We start from the raw sequence: 25,480 nt of genomic DNA on the forward strand, positions 1-25,480 counted from the left end.
AAATGTCATTCCACAGCTTTAGAAAGGATGGAGCAGTTAGCCTAAGGTCTGTAGCAGGGAAGCTGCTGAAATCTATTATTAAATAAGTAGTCAGAGTCAATGAGAATTTATGGAAGGGACATCCTGTTTAACTGTTGAGTTTTGTCTGAAGTTGTAGCCCAGCAACGTGAAAAAGAGTGACTTGTGGGTGTAGCGGTTTCAGAGGCCCTTGGTGAGGTTTTTGGAAATTTATTTAGAGATGCTTTGCAGAATAGGCTCTTCCAGCCCTTCGAGCCTCACGGCCCCAGCGACCCTGTTTACCTAAACGTGGCATCATTTACAATGACCGGTTAGCCTACCCGGTGTGGAAAGTGAAGCACCCGGGGAAAACCCACACGTTCCACAGGGAGGACGTAAAGGGACTCCTTACAGATGAACTCTGGAAAGCCCCAAGCTGTAGTGGTCTCATGCTAAACGCTACACTGCCCTGTGGACGTAATGGGAATTGTCAAACAAAATGAGGGAATGTGGGATTGGGGCTAGTAAACTGCCTTGCATTGTGCAGCGGTGAACACACAGAAACAGTGCAGGAGTAAACGTGTCACTTTTGGGTTGGGCGGCTATGAGCAAGTGGGGCCCCAGCTGTTTCCACCCTGTGTCAACGACAAACCACACCATATCTGGCTGGCTGTATGAGAAAGACAAACAGGGGGCTTCTTTGGGATTTTGCAATGGATGAGAATATGGCAGATAGAATAAGCCACACAAAAAAGCGGGTCCTTCAGCCCGTCTCGAACATGCCGACCATCAAGTATCCATCTGCCTTGCCGATTCAAGTGCTTTTTAATAGTTTGCTATAATTATTGTAGGAGTTGGAATTTTGTGTCCATGTTCTGGTCACCATACCTTGGGTTAGATGTGGTTGTAACAGAGAGACTGCATAAAACTGGGCCAGATTGATTCCTGGATAGCTTGTTCATGTTGTCAGGAGAGATCATGCAAACCAATTTCTTCCCTCTGCTGTTTAGAAGAATAACATTGAAGCGCACAAAATTCAGGTGGAGATTGACAGGCCAGACATAGGCTGATGTTTCCCTCGGCTGGGTTGTCTGGAATGAGGGGCCGCCATCTCATAATAAGGGGTCAGCTATTCAGGACGCAGATGAGGGGACATTTCTTTGTCTTAGGAAATGTTTTTGAATTCACCTGACAAGACCCTGTGAAGGATCAGTTCTCAGTCACTCAGTGTGGTAAATACTGGAAGCTTTTTGGATGCAGGTAATTATTTGATCTTGAGCTAACAGGAAAATGTGGCAAAAATCAGCCACGCTCAGTAGCTGATGGGCCATATGGCTCTATCACACTTCCCTCTCTGTGTTTTCTGCATCTGGTCTGGCTCTGATACAGAGTGATGCTCTCTCTAATATCCTGTATTAGTCTGACCTTGATGTTACAACTTTTAACCTGAATGAAAGAGAATTTTTAAGTAGGCCTAGGGAAGCTCTCTATAATACCCAGCCCCAATATGGCCCTGAAACAATGGATAGGATTAGTGGTGCCCTGTATAATATTAGGCTCCATTCTCAGCCCCTTACCTGGACAAGATCCTGGTTTCATTTTAAGGTCCAGCACACTGCCAGGGTTAGCGTTGTGCTACTGTATATAATATCTGCTCTGGTCTTGCACTGACACAGTGGAAGGGATTGGGTTGTCCTGTATAATCTTCACCCTTAACCTTACTCTGGGTTTACCACTGAGCTCTAACGTGGAGCTCCCCTCTGCGTCCTTTACCGTTTTACCTTTTACATCTCAAGTCCTGGATGCTAAAGTAAGTTCAAATCTCTAAAGAAGCATTGAGCAAAAAGAAAGGAACACTAGCGTGATGCTGGGCACCACGTGGTTAATGAATGGTGTATCAAACACTTGGTGAGAACTTAACTTGTCTCTTCTAAGTAAATCACATGCTATGTTGTGTTCTTTAAGTGAGGGTTTGAGCTCTGATTCTGATTAGAGCACATTCCCAAGTGATGCTTCGTGCTGCCAAGTTTCTGGTTCCAGCTGTGTTTCTCACATCAGCACAGAACCGCCGCCCACCTTCACCCTGAGGGTGAGGCCTGTTGCATGCATTTACACGTTACCCCTTCCTCCCTCCTCCCCACTCCCCGCCGACCGCGTCCAGGTTTCCCAGAATCGCCATCTACCGCAACAGGACAGATTGCAAGCTCCTTTATTTGAATTACAACTTGAAACGTGAGTGAACTTGAGAATTTTGAAGTAGGCTTCACAGGGCAGGTCAGAAAGGCTGAGCAGCGATTGCATGGGTTTGTCGATGGAAGGGAAGTCGTGGGGGAGGGGACGGGCTCTGTGAAGACAGCATTGAGGGAGGAGGGCTCGGCATTGTACCTGGTCCATCCGTATGGCCGCAGGGTCCTGGTTCGGATCAGATGGCCTGTCGTGCGTGGTCAACTGTTCAAAGTTGGGGTAGACCCATCCAGACAGTCAGTAAAGGTAAAAATCACAGCAGTTTCTGAGGCTTCCTCGAACCCCAGCCAGGGCAGCACAGCAGCCAGAGTAATGCTTTTACAGTGCCCCAGGTAAGCTTGGGGTTTCATTCCGTAAGGAGTTTGCACATTCACCCCGTGACCACGTGGATTTCCTCTGGGTGCTCGGCTTCCCTTCCACATTCCAAAGACAAACAGATGGGCATGCTAGGTAGCTGCAGGGCATGTGACGACGCCTGCGGGTTGCCCAGTGAATCCTCAGAAGGTGTGAGTCATCGATGCTCCAATGTACAGGTGACAAATAAAGCTGATTTTTTTTTAAAGGTAAAGTTAAAAGTTTGGATTTATGCAGTGTAGGCAATCACCACAGGCAGTCCCTGAACTATGACGGGGAACCATTCATAACCTGAACTGTTTGTAAGTCAGAAATGAACAAGAGTGTGTGGGAGAGGGTGACAGCAACAGGAAGAGAGGCTTCACTGACTCAGTGAGTGAGTGTGTCTCCTCAGACTGGCCCAGACCCCAAGCGTTGCCAAATGATGGATGGTGGGTGAATACAGGTGGAGACACTCTGATCGCACCCAGCGGAAGGTCCCTGAAGCCACTCAGCAGCTGACGAATTCATCCCATCCATCCAGCCGGTCTCACATGCTTATTCATATGGATGGGGTTTTGCAGCCTCGGAAGCATCTGCATTTCCCACCGACTCACAGGCCCCACCCTAAACCCACTGGCTCACAAGCTCCTTCCTAAACCCACTGGCTCACAGGCCCCTCCCTAAACCCACTGGCTCACAGGCCCCTCCCTAAACCCACTGGCTCCCAGACCCCCTCCCTAAACCCACTGGCTCCCAGACCCCCTCCCTAAACCCACTGGCTCCCAGGCCCCTCCCTAAACCCACAGGCTCAACCATAAACCTACAGGCTCACAGGCCCCTCCCTAAACCCACTGGTTCCCAGGCCCCACCTTAAACCCACTGGCTCACAGGCTCCACACTAAACCCACAGGCTCACAGGCCCCACCATAAACCCACAGGCTCACAGGCCCCACCCTAAACCCACCGGCTCACAGGTCCCACCCTAAACCCACCGGCTCACAGACCCCACCCTAAACCCACCGGCTCACAGGCCCCACCCTTAACCCACTGGCTCACAGGCCCCACCCTTAACCCACTGGCTCACAGGCCCCACCCTTAAACCACTGGCTCACACGCTCCTCCCTAAACCCACTGGCTCACAGGCTCCTCCCTAAACCCACTGGCTCACAGGCCCCACATGCTCCTCCCTAAACCCACTGGCTCACAGGCCCCACCATAAACCCACTGGCTTACAGTCTCCTCCCTAAACCCACTGGCTCACAGGCCCCACATGCTCCTCCATAAACCCACTGGCTCACAGGATCCACCCTAAACTCTTCAGTCCGATGTGAACAGGTAGGGCCACTGGCCATCTATGAGCAAGTATCTATGTCCTCACAGTTGAGAAATCATTCATACCCAGGTCTGAATCAATATGAACATACGGTCAGATTATATTTACCAAATCCATCTTGGATATTTTACTGAGATTTTTCAGTAAAATTAATTAAGTTGGACATATCATCGTTTTAAAGGACTCTTTACAATCCATCTTCTCAGTTTTAATTTTTGTTTGCACACTGTGTCTTTTTTTGCACATTGGTTGTTTGTCAGTCTTTGATAATATGTATCTTTTTGTAAATTCTGTGGTGTTTCTTCCAGAAAATGCCTGTAATAAATTAATCTTTGAATGAGCGGGCTTGAATTTGTTCCCTTTCACCAGTTGCCTTCCGAGTGCCTTCCTTTACACACTGCACTCTTGGGATGAGGCCATTTCCCCAGTTATGTTAGGTGGAGAGTGCCAACATTCCGACTTCAGTGATGACACAGTAATGGTGATGTTTACGTTCGCTCCCTCTGCAAGAGGCAGGATTTCCCAGTGGCTAACCGTTTTAATTCCACTCCTCATTCCCATTCTGACATGAAGATCCACGGCCTCCCCTACGACTGTGATGAGACCACTCTCAGGGTGGAGGAGCAACATCTCATATTCCATCTGGGTAGCCTCCAACCTGACTCCATTTCTCTAACGCCCTAACTTCTGCCCCCTCCCCCTACTCCCTTTTTCCATTCCCTATTCTGGCTCCCCTGTCACCCCTTCTCCTCTTACCTGCCTCTCACCTCTCTCTGGAGCCCCTTCTCCCTTCCTTCTGCCATTGTCCAATATTCTTCTCCTCTCAGACTCCTCCTTCTTCGGCACTTTACTTCCCAGCTTCTCACTTCATTCCCCCTGCCCCACCCACCTACCTTCCCCCTCATCTGACTTCACCTATCAGTTGCAAACTTATACTTCTTCCCCGTTCATCACCTCTCCCCCCACCCTATCTGGCTTCTTTCCAGTCCCGTGAAAGGGTCTCAACCCGAAATATCAACTGTTTATTCCTCTCCATAGATGCTGCCTGACCTTTTGAATTCCTCCAGCATTTTGTGTGTGTTACTCTGGATTTCCAACATCTGCAGTATCTCTTGTGTTGACATTTATCTAAGCTGAGGTATTGTGTGATTTGAAGATGGCCCACTTTCTAGTTAGGTATTGGTCTCCATTAGTTTTGAAGGTATAAGAGGAACAGGATTCATATCTTTCATCTTTGGATGACATTTGTATACTCTGCTCTGAGTATGGCTGAAACTTGGAAGGGCTCCCACCAGTGAAATCAGGGAGAGTACAAATACACTCTTCTTGGGCTTCCAGCTGGGTACAGGTGTTGATTCTAACTGACGTTTCGATCACAAACTCGGCCATCTTCATCAGGGATAATGCCTGGTCAAGTCCAGTCTGGTGGTATTGATACCCCCATTGTCCATCCCTCTTGATCGGTTAGTCCTCATCCAATCAGTTTTCCGCTGTCCCACCTTGTTTACAATCAAATTCCAGTTCTTACTTTGAGCGAGAGCTTTGTCTTTGTTAAAGTTCTTTTCCTCTAGTTTTATTTCAATGGTTTTTTTTCACCAGGCAGTTCCAAAAGCCACTGGTGTGACACAGTATTTTTGTGCTGTCAAAATCAATCCCATAGCCATTGCAAATACAATGTTCTGCTACTGCCGATTTCTCTGGGTAGCACAAACAGATACACCTCCTGTGCTCCTTGATGCGGGATTCCACCGTGTGACCTCTCTGGCCGATAAACGCAGTTCTGCATTCACAGGGATGTCTCTAAACTCTAGCCACTCTGAGACTCGGGTCTTTGACCCACAGAAGTTAGGATTTGAGCTTCCCAATGGGTTTGTGGATGGCATTAATCTGGTGTTTCTTCAGGATTCAGGCAATCCTTCCAGAAGCCGTGGGAGTATAGGGAAGACAGGCAGTCATGACTGGTTCCTCTTTGTTGATAGGTTTCCTGGTTTTTCCATCGGTCCTTTTAAGGGCCCAATTGAACTCCTTCACCTTGTAGCCATTCTGTAGGAATGAAGTGCGTTATTTCCTCATTGAAACTCTTTGGATCCAAAATAACTTTCGCATGGTTCATCGAAGTAGAAAGAACCTCTCTACATTGGGAGGCGTGATGGTGGCTTTTATTGTTGAGGCATATGTCCGTGAGAGTGGGTTTCTGATAGATGCCATGTCTGAGGCTACCACCCGGTTTCTGTCATGTTAGAATGTCCAGGTATGGGAGGCAACCACTCTTCCCCATCTCCATGGTAAATTGAATGTTTGGATGTGTGCTGCTCAGATGGTCGTGGAACTGTTGGAGTGCCTGGAGTCCATGAGGCCACACTACAAAGGTGTCATCGATGCGTGTGAAGAAGTATTTGGGGAGTAAGGGTGAAGAGCTCAGAGCCCTCTCCTCAAAGTCCTCCTTATAGAAATTACTAATAGCCGGTGAAAAGGGTGATCTGATTGTTCATTGTGGCTCCCCGAATAGAGGGAGTATGTCAATGTAAGGGTGTGTTCAAAAGGATCAATGGCACCCTTATCAAACCTTGACTGCAGGAGGACTGAGCTGTCCTTAATGGGAACTCTCGGGAACAAGGACACTACGTCGAAACTGACCATTACGTCCTCCGGGGTCAGCTGGACGTTGGTTATCGTTTTTGCGAAGTCGGTCGAATTTGTGATGTGATGCTCACAGCCCCCAACAAAGGGAGACAGTATGGTCGTTAGCTGCTTAGGGAGGTGGTACATCAGAGAATCTATCCTACTGATGGTAGGCCTCAGGGAGGAAACCTCCTTATGTATCTTAGGGAGCCTGTAAAGTCTTGGTGGTACTAGGCCTGAGGAAAGCGAAGAGTACTTTAAGAACAGGCTGTACCTCATTGTTTTGAATTGGTTTGGCATTTCATGGAAAAGATTTATGTTGTAAGCTAGACAGAATATTATGTCTTTCCAGAAATGTCAAATAACTGATACCATGAGTTCCAACATTAATATTTACAAATAAGGACTAACCGTCGCTGTGTATAACAATCCTAATTCCTCACAAACATTTAGTCTGGCTCATAATCTCTTGGTTTTGCAACAATTGTGATATGATTGGAGAATGGATTTTATTTTGAGAGGAGATTACAGTGAATGGACGAGGAGGACAATAATGTGGCCACACACAACTACCACACGGGTCAGGAGTTAGTAAGAACAGAAGATAATGAAGGTCTCAGCAAGTCAGGCAGCAACCGTATGGGGGAAAAAAATTAATGTTATAGGTCGATATCCGACTCTCGGGGCAAGAAGGGGACAGTCAGGAACCTCACTGGGTCCATCTGCCCATCAACCGCTCCTCACCTGCCACCCCTCCTTCTCAACCCTTTAAAATGGCTATCTCCCCTCTATACTCCTGTACCTTTAATGCAGTGCCTCGACCCAAAATGTCTATCATCCCTTTTCCTCCAGATTCTAGCATCTGCAGTGTTTTGTGACAGCATTCAGCCACCTGCCTTGTTTACAGCCCAGCAACAAATAAGCAACTAGTCCGCTAGAGGTCCCAAATTCCATCCTCTTATTCTTTTAATTTCTTTCACTACACATTTTCAATTGGGAATTTTTAAGTCCTTTAAGGTTCAAGCTCCTGAGAGTTGGGTAAGTCACTTGCCATGGTTCATGTGAACTGACTCAAATTTCCCAAAACTTTGCATCAGTTGCCATCCTGGTTGTTGTTTGCTGAGAAATTTAATGGCAATTTTATTCATGCGGTGGGACTCAACTTCAGTCGAGTTGAACCAGCATTGATAGTAATTTGTGTCTTTCTGTTCTGCAGGCTTCTGGAGAATTTGGGAGTGGATACAGAAGAGGGATTCAAACGGTAAGCAGGAAAAAATTGGCGAGGTTGCGTTGCAGTAGAAGAGCAGAGTTACCCCTGGGGAAAGTCTCCAGCTCGTGGCCAATTCAGTTCTGCCCCCAAGGGGAAATATTCCATCTTATGCTAAACCTATAGCACAGAAACAGACCCTTCGACCCATTCAGTCTCTGCTGTCCACTGTACCCATTGACACAAATCCAACACTGATCCTATTTTTTAAAAATTCTCCCCGTATCCCCATCAACTCCCACCAGATTTTACCGCTCACCTTTGCACAAGGGGCAATTCACAGTGCCCTACCAACCCGCATGTCTTAGGGATGCGGCCAGAGGGAAAGCAGGTGAAACAAAGGGAGAATGCGCACTGCCAGGACCTGAGGTCAGGACTGTGTGTGGCTCTCTGGTGTCGTGAGCTCACAGTGTTGCCCACACTCCTCTTCCACCAGACCTGGCTCCTGCTTCACCCCCTCTGCCACCTGGATCCTCAGCAATGTCATCTTAACCTCCTACAGACACGTCCCACTAACCATCCTTCAGGCTAGTCAAAACCTATCCAAATCTCAATTTACTCTCACTTTAATGCCCTTGCCAGCTGGCTCCCAACTTCCAGAACATACTATGTGAACCGGCTCTCCAAGTTCCCCATACCCACCTGTGAAATCTCCTTGCCCTCATCTCTCCCTAGACACTCTTCCCTGGTACCTTGTCCCCATAAATAATTCTACCCTTGGAAACTTCCTCACTTTTCCACCTATAGTGAACTAAAGTATCAAAGCTTATCCTTTGATCGAGTGTTGACCACTCTCCCAACTTCTTGCCTGCCCTGGTTCCAAGATCATCATTCCTTCCTTCTGCATTGTTGGAATTATGAGCTATTATCCAGATGTCAATGTAATTCACTCCTGCCTTTGGACTTATGGGGGTTCCTGCTCCTAAACCTAGAGTCTAGGAGCCTGGCCCAGTGAACCTCTTTCCAAGCTGTCAGAGTGTGTTCTTTGCTAAACTGGGCAGAATCTATGAAATGCCCCTACTCTCTGAAGCTTAATCTACAACATGATGCATGGTAGTGTAGTGGTTAGTGCGTTGCTTTGCAGCGATCAGAGATCAGGATTCAATTCCCGCCATTGTCTGTATGTTCTCCACATGACCACATGGGTCTCCTCGACGTGCCCCAGCTTCCCCCTGCAGTCCAGAGATGTACCTTTATGGTTAGTGAGCTGTGGGCATATGATGTTGGCACCAGAACTGCGGTGACTCTTGCAGGCTGCCTAGCACAATCCTCACTGATTTGATTTGAGGCAAAAGGCACATTTCACTTTCTGTTTCAATGTTTCAGTGTACATGCAACAAATAAAGTTAATTTCTTAATCCCGTCTCCAAATTCAACAGTTTGAACAGTCTGGATCTGTACTGTTCTTCACAATCACTTTTGCCATTGTATGGAACATGTGGTTTGCTTGACTGAAAGAATGAGCCTGTGGAGAGTTGCTGGCTCACTTACAGTGCCCTAGACTGCTCTTGAACTGTGTGCTGGGCTGCCTGTCTGTTCTTTGCTCCTTCCGCCGTTCTTCTTGGATTGGTTGAGGACTGAGGGCTGTAATTCTCTTCAGTATTTTCCCCGCAGTGGAAGGCACAGACTCACCAGACGACACACTGTGTTCTTTGGAAGTGCTGGTTGGGTGGAGGGGCGGGGGGGTGGCGGAAGGAAGAATTTTTAACCCTGTCCTTCCTGTCTCGTTCTGCGTCCCCTCCCCAGCAAGCACCTTACTGAATATTAGGATCTTTGCAGCCATTGGGTTCCATGAACATCCTGATGTCTGTTCCAGCTTCCAGATGTCCCAATGCCCTTAACCCTCCTGTGACATTCCACTGTGTTATAAAGACACGTGACAGCCATTTTGACAGTGCAAGATCCCACCAACCAGAGAGAAAGAAGGCCGGAAATGTATCCTCGGTCTGCAAACTATGAAATGTGACCAAGAACAAGATGCTGATGTTTGTGCTGTATTACAGTGTGCATAGTGGTTAGTGTGCTGAATGAAATTACACTCTTTGGAAACATTGTTTTTAGATGAGGCAATACGATGACAGAGGCGGCCAAAGTTTTTTTAATCCGTAATACTTTTCTTGCTTCCACCTCCTCTCTGTCCTTCTCCTGAGGTACAAACTCACACTGACATTCACCCACCCACTCTGCAGTTTAAGATCATAAGATATAGGAGCAGAATTAGGCCATTTGGCCCATTGAATCTGATCACCCATTTCATTTTCCTTCTCAGCCCCAATCTCCTGCCTTCTCCCTGTATTCCTTCATGCCCTGACCAATCAAGAATCTATCAACCTCTGCCTTAAATATACCCAATGGCCTGGCCTCCACAGGCGGCTCTGGCATCAAATTCCACAGATTCTTCACTCTCTGGCTAAAGAAATTCTGCCTCATCTCCGTTCTAAAAGGGAGCCCCGTTATTCTGAGGCTGTGCCCTCTGGTCTGAGACTCTCCCACCACAGGAAACCACCTCTCCACATCCACCCTATCGCAGCCTTTCAACATTCGGTAGGTTTCAATGGAGTTACCCCCATCTTCTGAGCAGAGCTCGGTAGGTTATTAATCGTGCAGGTGCATCGCTACGGACCACAGACTGGTCCTTGGCTGCAGTCAATGATCCAGACCCAGCCGAATCATCTCCCTCCTCCTCACCTCAGTTTATGGTGGATGGGGCAAGTTGTTTAATGAGGCAAGGAAGAGATTGGGGAGGGGAATGCAGAACTACTTCCTTAAATTCCCCGGCAAATTACTTTTATAAACTATCCATATTAATCCTAGATTTCTTGTAGGTGTTTTGTGGGAACTCAGAGATCAATAGGGTGGATTGCCAGTGTACTTGTCACATCCACCAACTTTTCTTTACAACTTTCCAAAGCAAGGAAATAAGTAAAATCGTACTCATTTTCTTTACAAGCTCAGGATGTCCCAAATTGCTTTGAACGAAGGAGGTGAGGTAGGGTTTGGATGGGCAGGGTTCTCTGGTCTCTGGAGTAGAGCTCCAGGGTTAGATTCACCTCTCCAAATGGGGGTGGGAGGGGCACTTGCACTCCGGGCTGGCTCCCAGTGCATTGGCTGTACCATCACCGATGCAGCGGAAATGTTAAACATCTTGGAGAGGTGAGAATAACTCCTGCCTCGGTGATGATGGGGAGGTATCCCAGGCCCCTCTGGCTGACGCTTGTCCCTCAGACAATTTCAGGAGCACACGCCGGCTCATGGCCCTTGAATGCCTTTTGTGGAGTCTTGCTGGGTGTAAATTAGTTGCTGGATTACCTTCCTCACAATGGCAACTGCAGTTGAAGAATACCACAGTGGTTTTTTGTTCATACTTGCTTACAGCGTGGAAGGAGGCCATTCAGACCATTGTGGCCATGCTAGCCCCTCAGAGCAATATAGACAACCCCATTCTTCCAGAACCTATTTTTCCTACATTTCCATCAACTTTCCCACTGCACTCTCCTCCTGATGCTACCACGCACACTCACACTGAGGGTGATTTAAAGATTAAAAATTAGTTGTATTTGTCACATGTCTACTGAAACATGAAAATGCACAGTGAAACACATCATTTGTCTTATGTTTGTGGTACTGGGTAGCCGGGTGGCCGTGAATAACACGCATAAGAAATGGAGAGGTGAGGAACAGAAATGCAGTGTTAATTTTACTTGTAATTCGTCCACCCAGAATGGCCTCTCGTATTGCGTTCAGTACATAACACACAGGGAAGCTCAACAGCAGCGGTCAAAATATACATGAATATATATCATATCCCTTCCCCCCTTATTTTAAAGGTTTCTCCCCCTTCCCATACACCGACCAGTTGCTGAACTATTAACATTCAATGTAGTAATCATCAAATTCAACCAACAACAAACAACATTTTTTTCTAAACTTGGTATAGAGGATAGCCTGTCTCTATTCCCAGATACAACCCTGGGGATTATTCTGCCCCATGTGCTGAGAGCTAGTCACTAAACTAGAGATTCAATCTGCCTGTTCCTGTGAGGGTACCGATGACCTGGGGATAATGCCAAAGTCATTTTATCTCTTGGAGGTGTATGTATAGATCTTGGCCCATTTTCAGGGATCACCTCAGAAAACAGAGGTGATGGGGGAGCACTGGCGGTGTCATTAGATCTTAACAGAGGTTCTGCTGTTTCTCAGAATCCTGTCCCATTTCTACAACTGGATCAGGATTGGTCAGTTTGTGTTGGCTTTCTATAGCCTCAGAAATGGAAAACAGCTGATCAACATGCCTTCTGCAGATGTTGTGGTTACTAGCTTCCACTGTGTACGTCACACGGCCAGTTTGTGCCAACACCGTTGCAGGTATCCACTTTGTTCCAGAGATGTAGTTCTGGGCAAGTACTCTCTCTCCTGCTGTGAAACTGCATACTGTGCTTTGGCACGTCTCTCAGCTTGGGTTTTCTGTTCATTTAGAACAAGCTATCTTGTGATTGGGGGTCTAAGCTGGTCAAGCTCTTTTCATTCCTGCAGTGGCTGGAGCCATTTTGGTGGTGGTGTGAGGTGTGTTGTGGTATGTCAGTGAGAAGGTGCTGAGATGCTGGTTGAGAGATCCACTTCCCACTGAAGACATGAGCGCTTGTTTCATTGTTTGTACAAATCGTTCAGCAAGGCCATTAGTGGCTGGGTGATGCGGTACCGACTTGATGTGCTGAACAGCATTTGCAACTATAAATGTCTTGAACTCTTCAGACAGGAGTTGTGGCCCATTATCACTTACAAGCTGTTGGGGAAGCCCAAAACAGCTAAAGATAGAACGTAGCTCCTCAATGCATTCTTCAGATGTAGTGCTCTTCATGATGACGACTTTGGCCCATTTGCTGTGTGTGTCCACTATGAACAAGAACATGTGCCCTTGGCAGGTCCTGCAAAATCTATGTGAATCATCTGCCCATGGTTCTTCAGGCCATTCCATGGATGCAAAGGAGCAAGTTGAGGAACATTTCTCACTCGCTGACAATGTGGACATGCTTTGGCCTTCTCTTTAATGGTTACATCCAGCCTTGGCCACCAGAAGTAGCTGTGTGCGATGCATTTCATACGCACTGTGCTATAGTGTCCTGCGTGTGGCTTGTCAAGCACTTGTTTTCTGAATGGTGGAGGAATGATAACACAGTAGCTCCATAGTAAGCATCCTGCTTGGTCGAGTAACTCCTTCTGTCAAGCCTGATAAGGTTTCAATTCTATAGTTGGTGTCCTTTCCAATCATGAGTTACCATGTCCACCACTTTAGAAAGAACGGGGTCAGTATGTGTGTGCTTCCGGACTTGTGCTGCAGTGATCAGAGGTGTAGGTTTCTTCCATGAAGTAAAGGATCTCTTTCAGGGATGGCTCTGGAACTGTACCAGCTAAGGGAAGTCTGGATAGTCCGTCAGCTTCCTAATGGTACTCAGACCTACATTGCGACTGACTAGGAGCCAGGGAAGGACCAACAATTGACATCAAGGGGTGATGATCTGTCTGTAGTGTAAATAGTCATCTAAAGAGGAATTGATGGAATTTCTTCTGCAAAGGCAATTGCCAGTGCTTCCTGCTCAATCTGGGCATAGTAATTTTCTGCCTCGCTTAATGTCCTCGATACGAGCGCGATTGGACACTGTTAACCCGATGGCATGATGCATGAGATAACTGCCCCTACACCATAGGGTGATGCATCACACACCAACTGCATGGGCAACAACGGGTTGAAGTGAGTGAGCGTTTTGGATTGTGACAAAGCTGTTATGGCCTTTTTAAAAGCCCCTTCACAGTGATCTGTCCACTGCCAGTGTATTGATTTATTTAAAAGCTCATGAAGTGGTTTCAGCATGCTAGCTTGGTTAGGAACAAACTTTATGTAGTATGCTACTAGTCCTAAGAAAGATCCTAATTGGCTTTGATTCTGTAGTGATGGAACTTCCACAATTTCCTTCACCTTTGATGGTGCCTTGTCAATCACATGGCCCAAGTATTCAATCAAAGGTCAAAAGAACTCACACGTGCCTTTCTGGACCCTTAGACCCTTTTCCTTGAGTCTTTGTAGATTAGTAACCAAGTTTTGTAGGTGCTCACACTAATAGCATTGCACCCCTGTCCATTGCTCGCTGAAAAATTATGGGAGCCTAGTTGTCACCAAACGGAAGCCTTCAGTTCCTGAACCTCCTTTGTAAGTCACTATGGTCCACAGCTCCTGTGACTCTGGCTCCACATGCATCTGCAAATATGTTTGAAACAAGTCACCCTTGCTAAGTGTCTGTCCTCCAGCCAATATTGCAAAAACTACATCAGTGAGGGGAAGAACTGTTAGAACTGGGTTAAAAGTTATCTTGAAGACTCCTCACAGCCTTAAAGTCCCATCCTTTTTAGGACAGGAGCCAATGGAGCTGCCCATTTACTTACATACACTGGTTGCAATACCTTACCCTGGAGCAGTCTCTCCAAGTCAGCCTCCACCTTTGGTTTGAGGGCATATGTAACAGTCTTGCCTGCAGGCATTTGGGTGTTGTGTCGGCTTAACAGTGATTCCTTTCATCCTGCCCAGTTCTCCATTGAATACTTCTGTGTGGTTCTTCAATCTCCCTTGTAGACCAGTGCTCCTACCAATCATGTGCACTTTGTGCCAGATGAGTTTGAGCTGCTCCAACCATGGGCGGCCCAGAAGTGCTGGATACCTACCATTAACAACGCACAGTGGGAATTTCTTTCTCCATCTAGTAATCCCCACTATAGCATGTACTACTCCCCTCACTGGAATGACCTCGCCAGTCTGTAAGTCTTTACAGTCAACCTTGCTCCTTCTGGGGTGAGATGCTGCAATTTCTGCTTGCAGACTGTCTCTCACACCAGAGGTACTGCAACAGCCATGTCCACCTGCATCCTCACTGTGGCCCCATCCAACCGCAGGGACACCCAATGCCATCTTTGTCTCCTGAAACAGATAAACCTTGCAAAGCTTCTTCAACCACAGAGTGGGAGCCACTCTGTCCATCCTCAGTATCCTCCATCTTCTTCACTTTTTTTGGGGTTTTCCAAAAGTCATTTTTCATTAATACGGTGTTTTTGCTTGACAGTGTCTTTTTACTTTTACAGGCGTGTTCAATAAGTCCCTTTTTACCACAGTTTCAGCAATCTAAATCCTTATACTAGCATTCCTTTGCTGACATTGATTGCTAATAGCTGTCTTATTCTTAAAATCAGTGGAAACTTTATGAACTTGGGAAGATGTGCTTCATAGCTGTGCTTCCTTAGCTGTCATCTCCATGGATGTACTAATCTCCATTTCCTTGGTAAGGCTAGTCTGTCTTCTGTAAGCAAACACTTCTGAATTGCCTCACTACACAGACAACATACGAGTCGATCACATAAAGTGTCATTCAACAACTGCCCAAAATCACAGCGTTTAGACAGTTGCTTCAGCATTGCTGCAAACTGTGAAATAGAATCACCTTCTTTAAAGTCAAACTCACTGGCTTTCCCCGTTGCCCTCTGTGCCTGGTCCAGTGGTGAGTCCATCAGAGCTGCCACTGGCTGGGGGCAGGGGGGCGGGGGTGGGTGACAGTGCCCAGGCCTAGCTGCCTCCCACGGCAACAGTGGCCCCTTCAATTGCAGTCCTGCAGCTGCAATCCTCCTCCTTGATTCCTTCTTTATGAAATCTACACCCCTCAGCAATAATCAAAGGTTTAGGTGAAGTCCTTGAAGACTTCAATTGTGTCGTCATTGGGCTTACTGCCAAGCTTAGCACGTTGCATTAGACTGCGTAATAAATTAAACGGTTTTGCATCCATCACTGTTGGAAAAGCTGGAACATGAATATCATCGAAAATTTGATTTGCCTGCGCAGAATATTGATATCTTTTAGTAAATGACCTCCATTGCTCTGTCATTTCGTCATACGCCCCCACACTTCCAAACATCGTCGCCATTTTCAAACACAGTCACACTCCAGAAAAGTGAACTGCTTTTATCCATCTCTCTCCCCCTCTCTTACTTGTTTTATTTAACAGTCCCATTGTCCCTCTCTCCCCTCGGATTCTTCACTCATCACGCTTCCTGTGGCCGTTTTCATGTGGCATGTGGAGTCTGCTTTTCACTCACACTCATTACACAGCGGTATGCCTCCACTGTTGCACACAGAGTTGCTGAAGGGAGCAAAGCAATAAATATCACGTAAGGACTTGTCACCTTGTTGCCAGTTGTTATGTTTGTGGTACTGGGAAGCCAGGTGGCTGTGAATAACACACACGAGAGACAGAGAGGTGAGGAACAAATATGCAGCCATTTATTGACTTGTAAGTCATTTACCCAGAACACCCTCTCACGTTACGTTTGGTATGTACCATACAGCAAAGCTTAACTGCAACCCGTAAGGGTCAAAATATACATGAATACATAACTAGTTGCGTCAACAGCCAACACAGTTTCGCCATGCTTCTGGTGCCAACAGAGCATGCCCACAATTTACTAACTAACTCATGTATCCTCGGAACGTGTGAGGAAACCGGAAAAACGGAAGACATGGGGAGGTTGTACAAACTCCTTACAGAGGCTGATTAACCTACTGACCCATCTTTGGGATTTGGGGGAAAACGGGAGAACCCAGTGCCGGAGGTCAGGATCGAACCCTTTCCCTGGAGCTGCTTCATGAGCCGCGTCACTGTTGGCCACCAGGTTGTGATGGGAAGTGACCGTCTTGGCTTGTCTGCAATACACACTCAAGATTTCCAGCACCTGCATAATCTTTTGGTTTATTTTTGTTTGTCTGGACCCTCTCGCTGGCGTTCTTTGTTACCCTTTGTGCCTGGTGCGGTGGTGGGTCTCAGAGCTGCCACTGGCTTGTGGGGGGGACTTGTGTGGAGAGGAAGTGCCGAGGATTGTGTTGGACAGCACCCCGCTCGGACGGCCTAGCTGCCTCCCACTCCTGCAACAGTGGCCCCTCCAATCGCAGCCCTGCAGCCCCATTCTTGGGAACAATGGGTCACTTTAGTCCGGTTGAATAGCAAGGTCACGTGGTGACCCCACTGTCACTGCTGCCTTCAGCCAGGCTGGGGGGTGCCGGGGGCCCGGTGCTCAGCTGGGTCCTCCTGCCGGCAGCCTCTGGACTCGTCTCCATGGTTACGTGCTAGGCCCCGTCAGGAGGTGAAAGGGGATGTGTGCTTAAGCACAGGGAGCTTTGCTGCCCACTGGAGGAGATGCCAACCCTTTGTGCAGAGTGTACAAGATCTGAGAGTCTGATACTGAAAGCTGCAAGGTAGTGTGTGTCCGATTACCTCTTCAACAGGGCTGTCCACTGGATCTGTAAAGCTGTCCACAGCTCCATGTAAAGGAAGACAGGTGCTTATGGACCACACCCAGCTGACCCACAATGATTGATTGATTGATTGAATGATCTTTATTATCATTATACATAGGTACAATGAAACTCTGTTTGGCTTCTTCTCAGGCAATTAAATAAAGCAGTAGATAAAAACAAGACAGTAATAGAACAACAGTATTAAATAGATATACAGAGGCATCCGTTAGTCTCGTGATTTGAGCCTTGGAAGGTTTCCAGGGCGCAGGCCTGGGCAAGGTTGTATGGAAGACCGGCAGTTACCCATGCTGCAAGTCTCCCCTCTCCACACTACCGATGTTGTCCAAGGGAAGGGCATTAGGACCCATACAGCTTGGCACCGGTATCGTCACAGAGCAACGTGTGGTTACGTGCCTTGCTCAAGGATACAACACGCTGCCTCAGCTGAGGCTCGAACTAGCGACCTTCAGATCACTAGACCGATGCCATAACCACTTGGCCACGCATCACAGAAAATAAGCTGTAGCAGCACCATAGCACCTCACAGATGTGCTTCCCTGGTCATATTGAGTAGGGAAGAGACAGGGTGTGGATCCAGTTGGGTTTGTGTGCGTGGGAGGTGTCATGATCATGAGGCTGCTTTTGCCCTAGATTGGGGAAAGGCCTGGGCTTCCAGAGATGTGGCTGAAAGGCCCCGGCATTTCCTGCCTGAGATGCACTTTCCCAGAGATGTGAGGGTCTGTTCATTTGCTGCATTCAGGTGAAAAGAGGTGTCCATTTTGCCCTTTCCCACATCCCTTCCCTGAAACGAGGTCTTGTTTTTCCCCACAGGTGACTCCTCCTTCATATCGACCCCCAGAGTACTCACCAGTTCACCCTCCGCCCACCAGCAGAGAGAGCCTCAGGCCACCGCGGCCAGCCCACGAGACCATCCGGTGGACAGCCGTGGAGGAGAGGGGTAGGAAAGCTGCTGGTCTGGTGTGCTGTCTTCATCCGACAGCGTTATGTGTCTGTATTGGGTGTTACGTGCTTCTGCGTTTGTGAGCATGTGTGTGTATGTGCATGGAGGGGTGCACACGCATGACACATGGCTGTGTATCTCTGCTCATGCCCATGCACCCATGTGTCAGTGTCTGTAAGTCACAACATATGTGTACGTATGTGTGTGTGTCTGTGTGCACACGTGTGCATGTTGGAACTCATTCCTGCCTCAACATGGAGCTGTGAGTCATACAGCACAGAAACAGGCCCTTCAGCCCACTGAATCGGTGTTGTCCATCAGATTTAGATTGATAGTCAAAGAAAACTACAGAAACAGGCCCTTCAGCCCATCTAGTCCATGCCAGACCATTTAAACTGCCTCCCATCGACCTGCACCTGGACCATACCCCTACCTTCCACGTAGCTGTCCGAACTTCTCTCAAACATTGAAATCAAGTTCGCAAGTGCCATTTGTGCTGGCAGCTCATTCCACACTCTCACAACCCTCTGAGTGATGAAGTTTCCCCCCATTTTCCCCTTAAACTTTTCACCTTTCACCTTTCACCCATGTCCTTTGGTTGTAGTCCCACCCAACCTCAGTGGAAAAAGTCTGCTAGCATTTACCCTATCTATACCCTCATAAATTTTGGATACCTCTATCAATCTTCTACATTCTAAGCAATAAAGTCCTAACCTATTCAGTCTTTCCTTATAACTCAGATCCTCCAGACCTGGCAACATCCTTGTAAATTTTCTCTGTACTCTTTCAACCTTATTTACATCTTTCCTGTAGGTAGGTGACCAGAACTGCACACAATACTCCAAATTAGGCCTCACCAATGTTTTCGGTGAGGCCTAATTTCAACATAACATCCCATCTCCTGTACTCAATACTTTGACTTATGATTTATAAAGGCCAATGTGCCAAAAGCTTTCTTTACGATCCTGTCTACCTGTGACATCACTTTCACTGAATTATGGACGTGTACTTCTGATCCCTTCATTCTACCACACTGCTCAGTACCCTACCGTTCACTATATAAGACCTACCCTGAATGGTCATACCAAAGTGCAACATCTCGCACTTGTCTGCATTAAATTCCACCTGCTATTTTTCAGCCCAGTTTTCCAGCTGCTCCAAATCCTGCTGTGATAGCCTTCCTCGCTGTCCATACCCCAATCCTGTGGTGTCATCAGCACGTTAGCTGATCAGTTACCCACATTATGATTGATGTAGATGACATGATTTTATTTAATTTATCACATGTACATGGAAACCTAATGCAGTGAAATGTGTCATTTGCACTAACAACCAACACACCCAAGGATGTGCTGGGGGCAGCCCACAAGTGATTCCACACATTCCAGCACCAACATAGCATGCCCACAATCAGCCAACCATTTACGCTAATCCCTCACAAATCTCATTTTCACTCCCTCCTCTTCCCCATCAACTTCCACCCCTCTCCCCCCATATCGTCCCCCTCACCTTCACTCAGTGCAGCTGAAACCTTGTTTCCCCGACTGCTGTCCCCTCTATGACCAGCCTCTTCCAGTCGACCCTCCGTAAGCCAAAGGATATCCAAAAGTAGGCTGCCCAGACCCCAGTTCGTCGTCACCTTTGTTCTCACTGATCCAATGGCCTTCATGTCGCATCTCTCCATAGACGAACCCCCCCCCACCCACCTTGTGGACCTGTAACCCTGCGTGAAGCCAGCGCTCACCAGTCCTCATCTCACCTCCCCTTTGCTCCGCCCGCCAAGCCTCACTGAACCTCTAGAAGTTCCCGAACAACCCTTCCCAGCTTGTTCTCCGTCTCTGACCTAAACCCCCGCTCTTGGGCCTCGCCGTACCCTGGTGCTGCTCGATATCAGCAGCTGTCTGGCAGAGTCCCCGTGAAGTACCTCAAGAGACAAATAAGCTCTTCTCAGCCTTCCAGCCAAGTACAGGTATTGATTTTAACCAACGTTTCGATCACCAACTCCGCCGTCTTCATCAGGGATGACGCCTGGGCATGTCTAGTCCAGTGTGTTCATATCCCCATCATCCAGTTTGATTGGTTAGTCCTCATCCAGTCAGATTTCCGCTGTCCCACCTCGTTTACAATCAAATTCCAGTTCTTACTTAGAGCGAGACCTTCGTCTTTGTTAAAGTTTTCACTGTCTAGTTCTATTTCAATGTCTTGCTTTACCAGGTGGTCCCAAATGCCATTGAAGTCAATCCTATGGCCTGGTCAGGTCACTGGTCTGAGTGCTGCTGGTACCATGTAACCCAGGACTACCTGTCGCACGGTCAGATGGTCGGCGACTAAACCGGCTCCCCCACCAGGCTTGCCTGGTGAGGAGGGTGGCTAAACACCCTGCAGGACGAAAAACAAGACCTGTCAAAGGGTGGATGAACCCTCTCGTAGGGTCAACGGCTATCTAGCAGACATGTGCTGTGAAGCGTGGAAAGGGCATCCCTTGCATTGAAGCTTGGTCTGGCCATTCACTGCAACAGAACTTCCCCCAGCCGTCTTGGACCCCACCATGCAGCTGGATGGGGGAGGGAATGTCGAGAGGGTGGGTCTGGACCTGTGCAACCCCCTACTCACCTAAAATCCACTCACGCACACACTGTTCCTTTCTGAGGAGTGGGGTACCACCCCACTAACTGACTGAAAGGAACCATCATCATCCTATGGAATGGATAGCCAGAGAGAGGGAGATGGCTACTGAGAACGCAATGTTCTGCTATCACTGATTTCTCAGGGTAACCCAAATGGATACACCTCCTGAGCCCCTTGAATGGCTGCCTCCTGTTCCTGGACATTCTAATACAACAGAAATTGGATGGTAGCCTGGAGCGTGGCATCTATCAGAAGCCCTGTCACATGAGCTTACACCTCAACAATAACAGCCACCATTACACCTCCCAATGTAGAGCAGTCTTTTCCACTTTGATTATCTGTGTGAAAACTATTTAGGACCCAGAGAGTCTTCACAAGGAAATAGATGATTATGCATGACATTCCTTCAGAATGGTTACAAGGTGAAGGAAATCAATCGGACCCTTAAAAGCGCTAACAGAAAAACCAGGAAATCTAACAATTGGGAGAAATCCTCTCTCTTCCCTATAATTCCACAGTTTCTGGAGGGATCACCAGGATCCTGAAGAAATACTAGATTAATACAATCCTGTAAGGAAGTTCAAATCACAGTTTATGCAGGTCAAAGTTGACCTGGTACTCAGGACGGCTGGCATTTGCAGGACTCCCTGTGAATGCAGAATTGCGCTTATCGGCTAGACAGGACACACGGTGGAATCCCGCATCGAGGAGCACAGGAGGTGTATCCGTTTAGGTTACCCGGAGAAAATGGCGGTAGTAGAACATTGCATTCGCAATGGCCATAGGATTGACTTCGATGGTGCAAAACTACTGGGCCTTGCCAATGGCTTTTGGGACTACCTGGTGAAGGAAGCCATTGAAATTAAACTAGAGAATAAGAATTTCAACAAAAATGAAAGTCTCACTCTAAGTAAGAACTGGAATTCGATTGTAAACAAGGTGGGGCAGCGGAAACCTGATAGGTTAGTCCTCGGCAATCAGGAGGGACGGACGATGGGGTTATAATTACCACCAGACTAGATGCACCTAGGCATCATTGCTGATGAAAATGGCAGAGTTTGTGACTGAAACATTGGTTAAAATTTATACCTATACCCAGCTGGAAGCCCGAGAAAAATTTATTCATCAAGTACGTTGGGAAAGCACTGGATCCTTTTTTACTTCGAGTGATTTCTCCATGTCTGAGTGCTGTGCCCTGCACTTCACACATGCCGCGGCGACCCATTGCATCAAGTTGCTGGGTGGGAAGGGCTCAGTTTAGATAATAAGGTCTGGTGGAACTCGGGTGATTGGGGTCTGACAGACTCTGTGTGCATCGCATCATGGTAGTGAATTATTGAAACAACTACAGAGGGGCCCTTCATTACCAATAAGACAGTGGTGCTCAGTCAACTGCTTCAGATCCCAGGGATTAAAAGATTACTCTTGAAAGCAAGCAAATTCCTGCCAAGGATTATGGTGGATTAGGCAAGAATAGATTGTGGATTTTCCCCTTACTCCTTCCAACGATGACCCTATTTCACTCTCTCCATCTCTGTCTCTCTTTCCTCCACTCCCTCTCCCTCTCTATCCCTCTGTTTCTCTGCATCTCTCTCTCTCTCTCCTTCTCTCTCTGTGTCTCTGTCTGTCTGTGCCTGCCTGTCATTTTTCTCTTTGTGTCTCTGCCTCTTTCTCTGTGTCTGTCTCTCTGTCTGTCTCTCTCTCTTTCTTTCTTTCTGTCTGTCTCTTGCTCTTTACAAAAACATTATTCAAATGATTACAATGTTATGGTAAAACACGAATATACAATATACAGGACTTCATGAAATGCACTATTACCAGTTTCAAATTAAAATATGGTTATCATTGTGGACAGCAGACTTGAGCCTCTGCAAGGTCACCATTCCTGGGACATTGCACGCTCCTTTTCCTGGACCCGTGATTGGCCATCTTGGTCCAGCCCAGAAGCAAGCTAACCCATAGTCCTTCTAAGAGCCCCACTGCCCTCCAAACTGGGTGCCCAAAGATCGGGGGTGTGGGGATAAACTGCAGCCTGAACGTGAGGAGTAGCCGCTTCAGATATTCAAATAGAGGCTGCAACCTCTCGCAATCCATGTACGCGGGGCCACGGAACTGACAGCTGTGTTTCCCACTCCCTCACCTTCTCTCTCACATCTTCCTCTGAAACACCAAGCCCAAATTTAAACTCAGTTCAGGTGGAAGTTCACAGATCCCCCTGCGCTGCTTCCTCCTGGAGAAGCTACAGTTGTAATAGCTCGACCAGCTTTGCTAAGGCAGATGACACAGTCATTTCTGATGTTGCTCCACGTGGGATCTTGCTGTGTAAATATTGGTTGCTTTGTTTCCCTGATGACAACATCAAGTGTGTTTCTGATTGGTTGTGAAGCAATGTGGGACATCCTGAAGCAGGGGAAGGGCCACATGCGCATGTCTTTCTTTACTCAGTAATAATAACCTCATTCATAGAGAGTCTTTAATCATCAGAGCATCCTAAGGCAGTTCATTGAACCTGTTGAACAGTGTTTGACAGGCTATTTAAGGAGATCTTAAGGCAGCTGGCTAGAAGCTTGGACTGAGGGAGGCGATAAGGAGGATGGAGATTTGGAGAGATTTCGGGAGAGGTTACCAGAGTATGGGGAACCGTTGCATTTGATGAAGTAGATATAGTTCAGGAGAGATAAGAGACCAGGGGTGCTCATATTTCTTCACACGGAGGCTATTTACCCACTGATTGCCTGCTGGTCATCATGGTAATTCCTTTCTTCCTGTTCCTCCACTGATACTCCTGCTGCCTAAAGATAAAGATTAAGATTAGCTTTATTTCTCACGTGTCCATTGGAACGTCAGACCATGTAGTGAAATGCATTATTTGTGTCAATGACCAGCACAATCGGAGCATAACCTGGGGTAAGCCCTCAATTGTCGCAACACCTCTGGCGCCAATTTAGCATGTCCACAATTTACCATACTTCTTTGGAATATGGGAGGGAACTGGAGCACCCGGAGAAAATCCATGCAGTGATGGGGAGAACGTGAAAACTCCTTACAGACAGCAGTGGGAATTTAACCCTGATCGCTGTGCTACTTTGCTACTTTGCTGCCCATCAACACACTAAGAGCAATTCACCAGCAGCAAGTTGATATTTTTAGGATGTAGGAGGAAGCTGGAGTGGTCACAGAGTGAACTGTGAACCAGAGGTCAGCCTTGAACTCGACTCGCTGGTGCTCTGGGGCAGTGGCACTAGAGAGAGAGAGAGAGAGAGAGAGAGAGAGAGCGGGTACAGAGAGGGGTGAGGTTGCATAAGACTCCGCAGGCCACAAAGAATAGTGGGCCAAGGATCTGCACCACATGAGTATCCTATGACAAGCCTTCCAGTGGCATCCATCAGACGGGTCTCGGCCCAAAGCATCAACTGTACTCTTAGAATACATGCTGCTTGCAACACTGTGTGTCCGACAGAGTGATCAGCAGCACTGGGGCTCCACAGGGGACTGTCTTGTCTCCCTTCCTCTTCACCATTTACACCTTGGACTTCAACTACTGCACAGAGTCTTGTCATCTTCAGAAGTTTTCAAATGACTCTGCTATAGTTGGATGCATCAGCAAGGGAGATGAGGCTGAGTACAGGGCTATGGTAGGAAACTTTGTCACATGGTGTGAGTAGAATTATCTGCAGCTTAATGTGAAAAAGACTAAGGAGCTGGTGGTAGACCTGAGGAGAGCTAAGGTACCGGTGACCCCTGTTTCCATCCAGGGGGTCAATGTGGACATGGTGGAGGATTACAAATACCTGGGGATACGAATTGACAATAAACTGGACTGGTCAAAGAACACTGAGGCTGTCTACAAGAAGGGTCAGAGTCATCTCTATTTCCTGAGGAGAGTGAGGTCCTTTAACATCTGCTGGACGATGCTGAGGATGTTCTATGAGTCTGTGGTGGCCAGTGCTGTCATGTTTGCTGTTGTGCGCTAGGGCGGCAGGCTGAGGGTAGCAGACACCAACAGAATCAACAAACTCATTCTTAAGGCCAGTGATGTTGTGGGGATGGAACTGGACTCTCTGACGGTGGTGTCTGAAAAGAGGATGCTGTCTAAGTTGCATGCCATCTTGGTCAATGTCTCCCATCCACTACATAATGTACTGGGTGGGTACAGGAGTACATTCAGCCAGAGACTCATTCCACCGAGATGCAACACAGAGCGTCATAGGAAGTCATTCCTGCCTGTGGCCATCAAACTTTACAACTCCTCCCTTGGAGGGTCAGACACCCTGAGCCAATAGGCTGGTCCTGGATTTATTTCATAATTTACTGGCATAATTTACATATTACTATTTAACTATTTATGGTTCTATTACTATTTATTATTTATGGAGCAACTGTAATGAAAACCAATTTCCCCTGGGATTAATAAAGTATGACTATAACTATACTATGACAATGACTATTGGCCTGCTGAGTTCCTCCAGTGGTTTGTGTGCGTTCTATCAGTGCTGTATGCTGGGTCACAGCTCCATCTACTGGTGGAAGCATGAGTTACACAACAGGCAGCTGTGTTAAATGGTTAGTGAGTGTTTCTGTGTGTCAGAGGTTATGTTAAAACTTTGGATGTTTGTGTGTGCTTTAAAATTGTAGTCTGTGTGTGTGTGTGTCTATGTATGTGTGTACACTGTTCCATAGACCCTCTACGATCAACACTGTGTATGGCATGGTCAGATGGGAAAGGACTGTTGGAGGGTTTCAGTAAACTATGGAGAGTGAAGG

The 25,480-nt window shown here is 47.4% G+C and overlaps 1 protein-coding gene across 4 annotated transcripts in view; it reads left to right on the forward strand.

Annotated features, from left to right (window-relative positions):
• LOC140199377 (collagen alpha-1(XVIII) chain-like) overlaps window positions 1-25,480 on the forward strand; it is a 295,614-nt gene that overhangs the window by 198,930 nt on the left and 71,204 nt on the right. For all 4 annotated transcript variants that reach the window (XM_072261365.1, XM_072261366.1, XM_072261363.1 and 1 more), the window contains 2 exons: window positions 7,749-7,793; window positions 17,959-18,085. In XM_072261365.1, coding sequence (XP_072117466.1) covers window positions 7,749-7,793; window positions 17,959-18,085 — 172 coding nt within the window. The remainder of the gene's footprint in view (window positions 1-7,748; window positions 7,794-17,958; window positions 18,086-25,480) is intronic.

Source organism: Mobula birostris, chromosome 6 (genome assembly GCF_030028105.1).
Source record: "Mobula birostris isolate sMobBir1 chromosome 6, sMobBir1.hap1, whole genome shotgun sequence".
Classification (NCBI taxonomy): Eukaryota; Metazoa; Chordata; class Chondrichthyes; order Myliobatiformes; family Myliobatidae; genus Mobula; species Mobula birostris.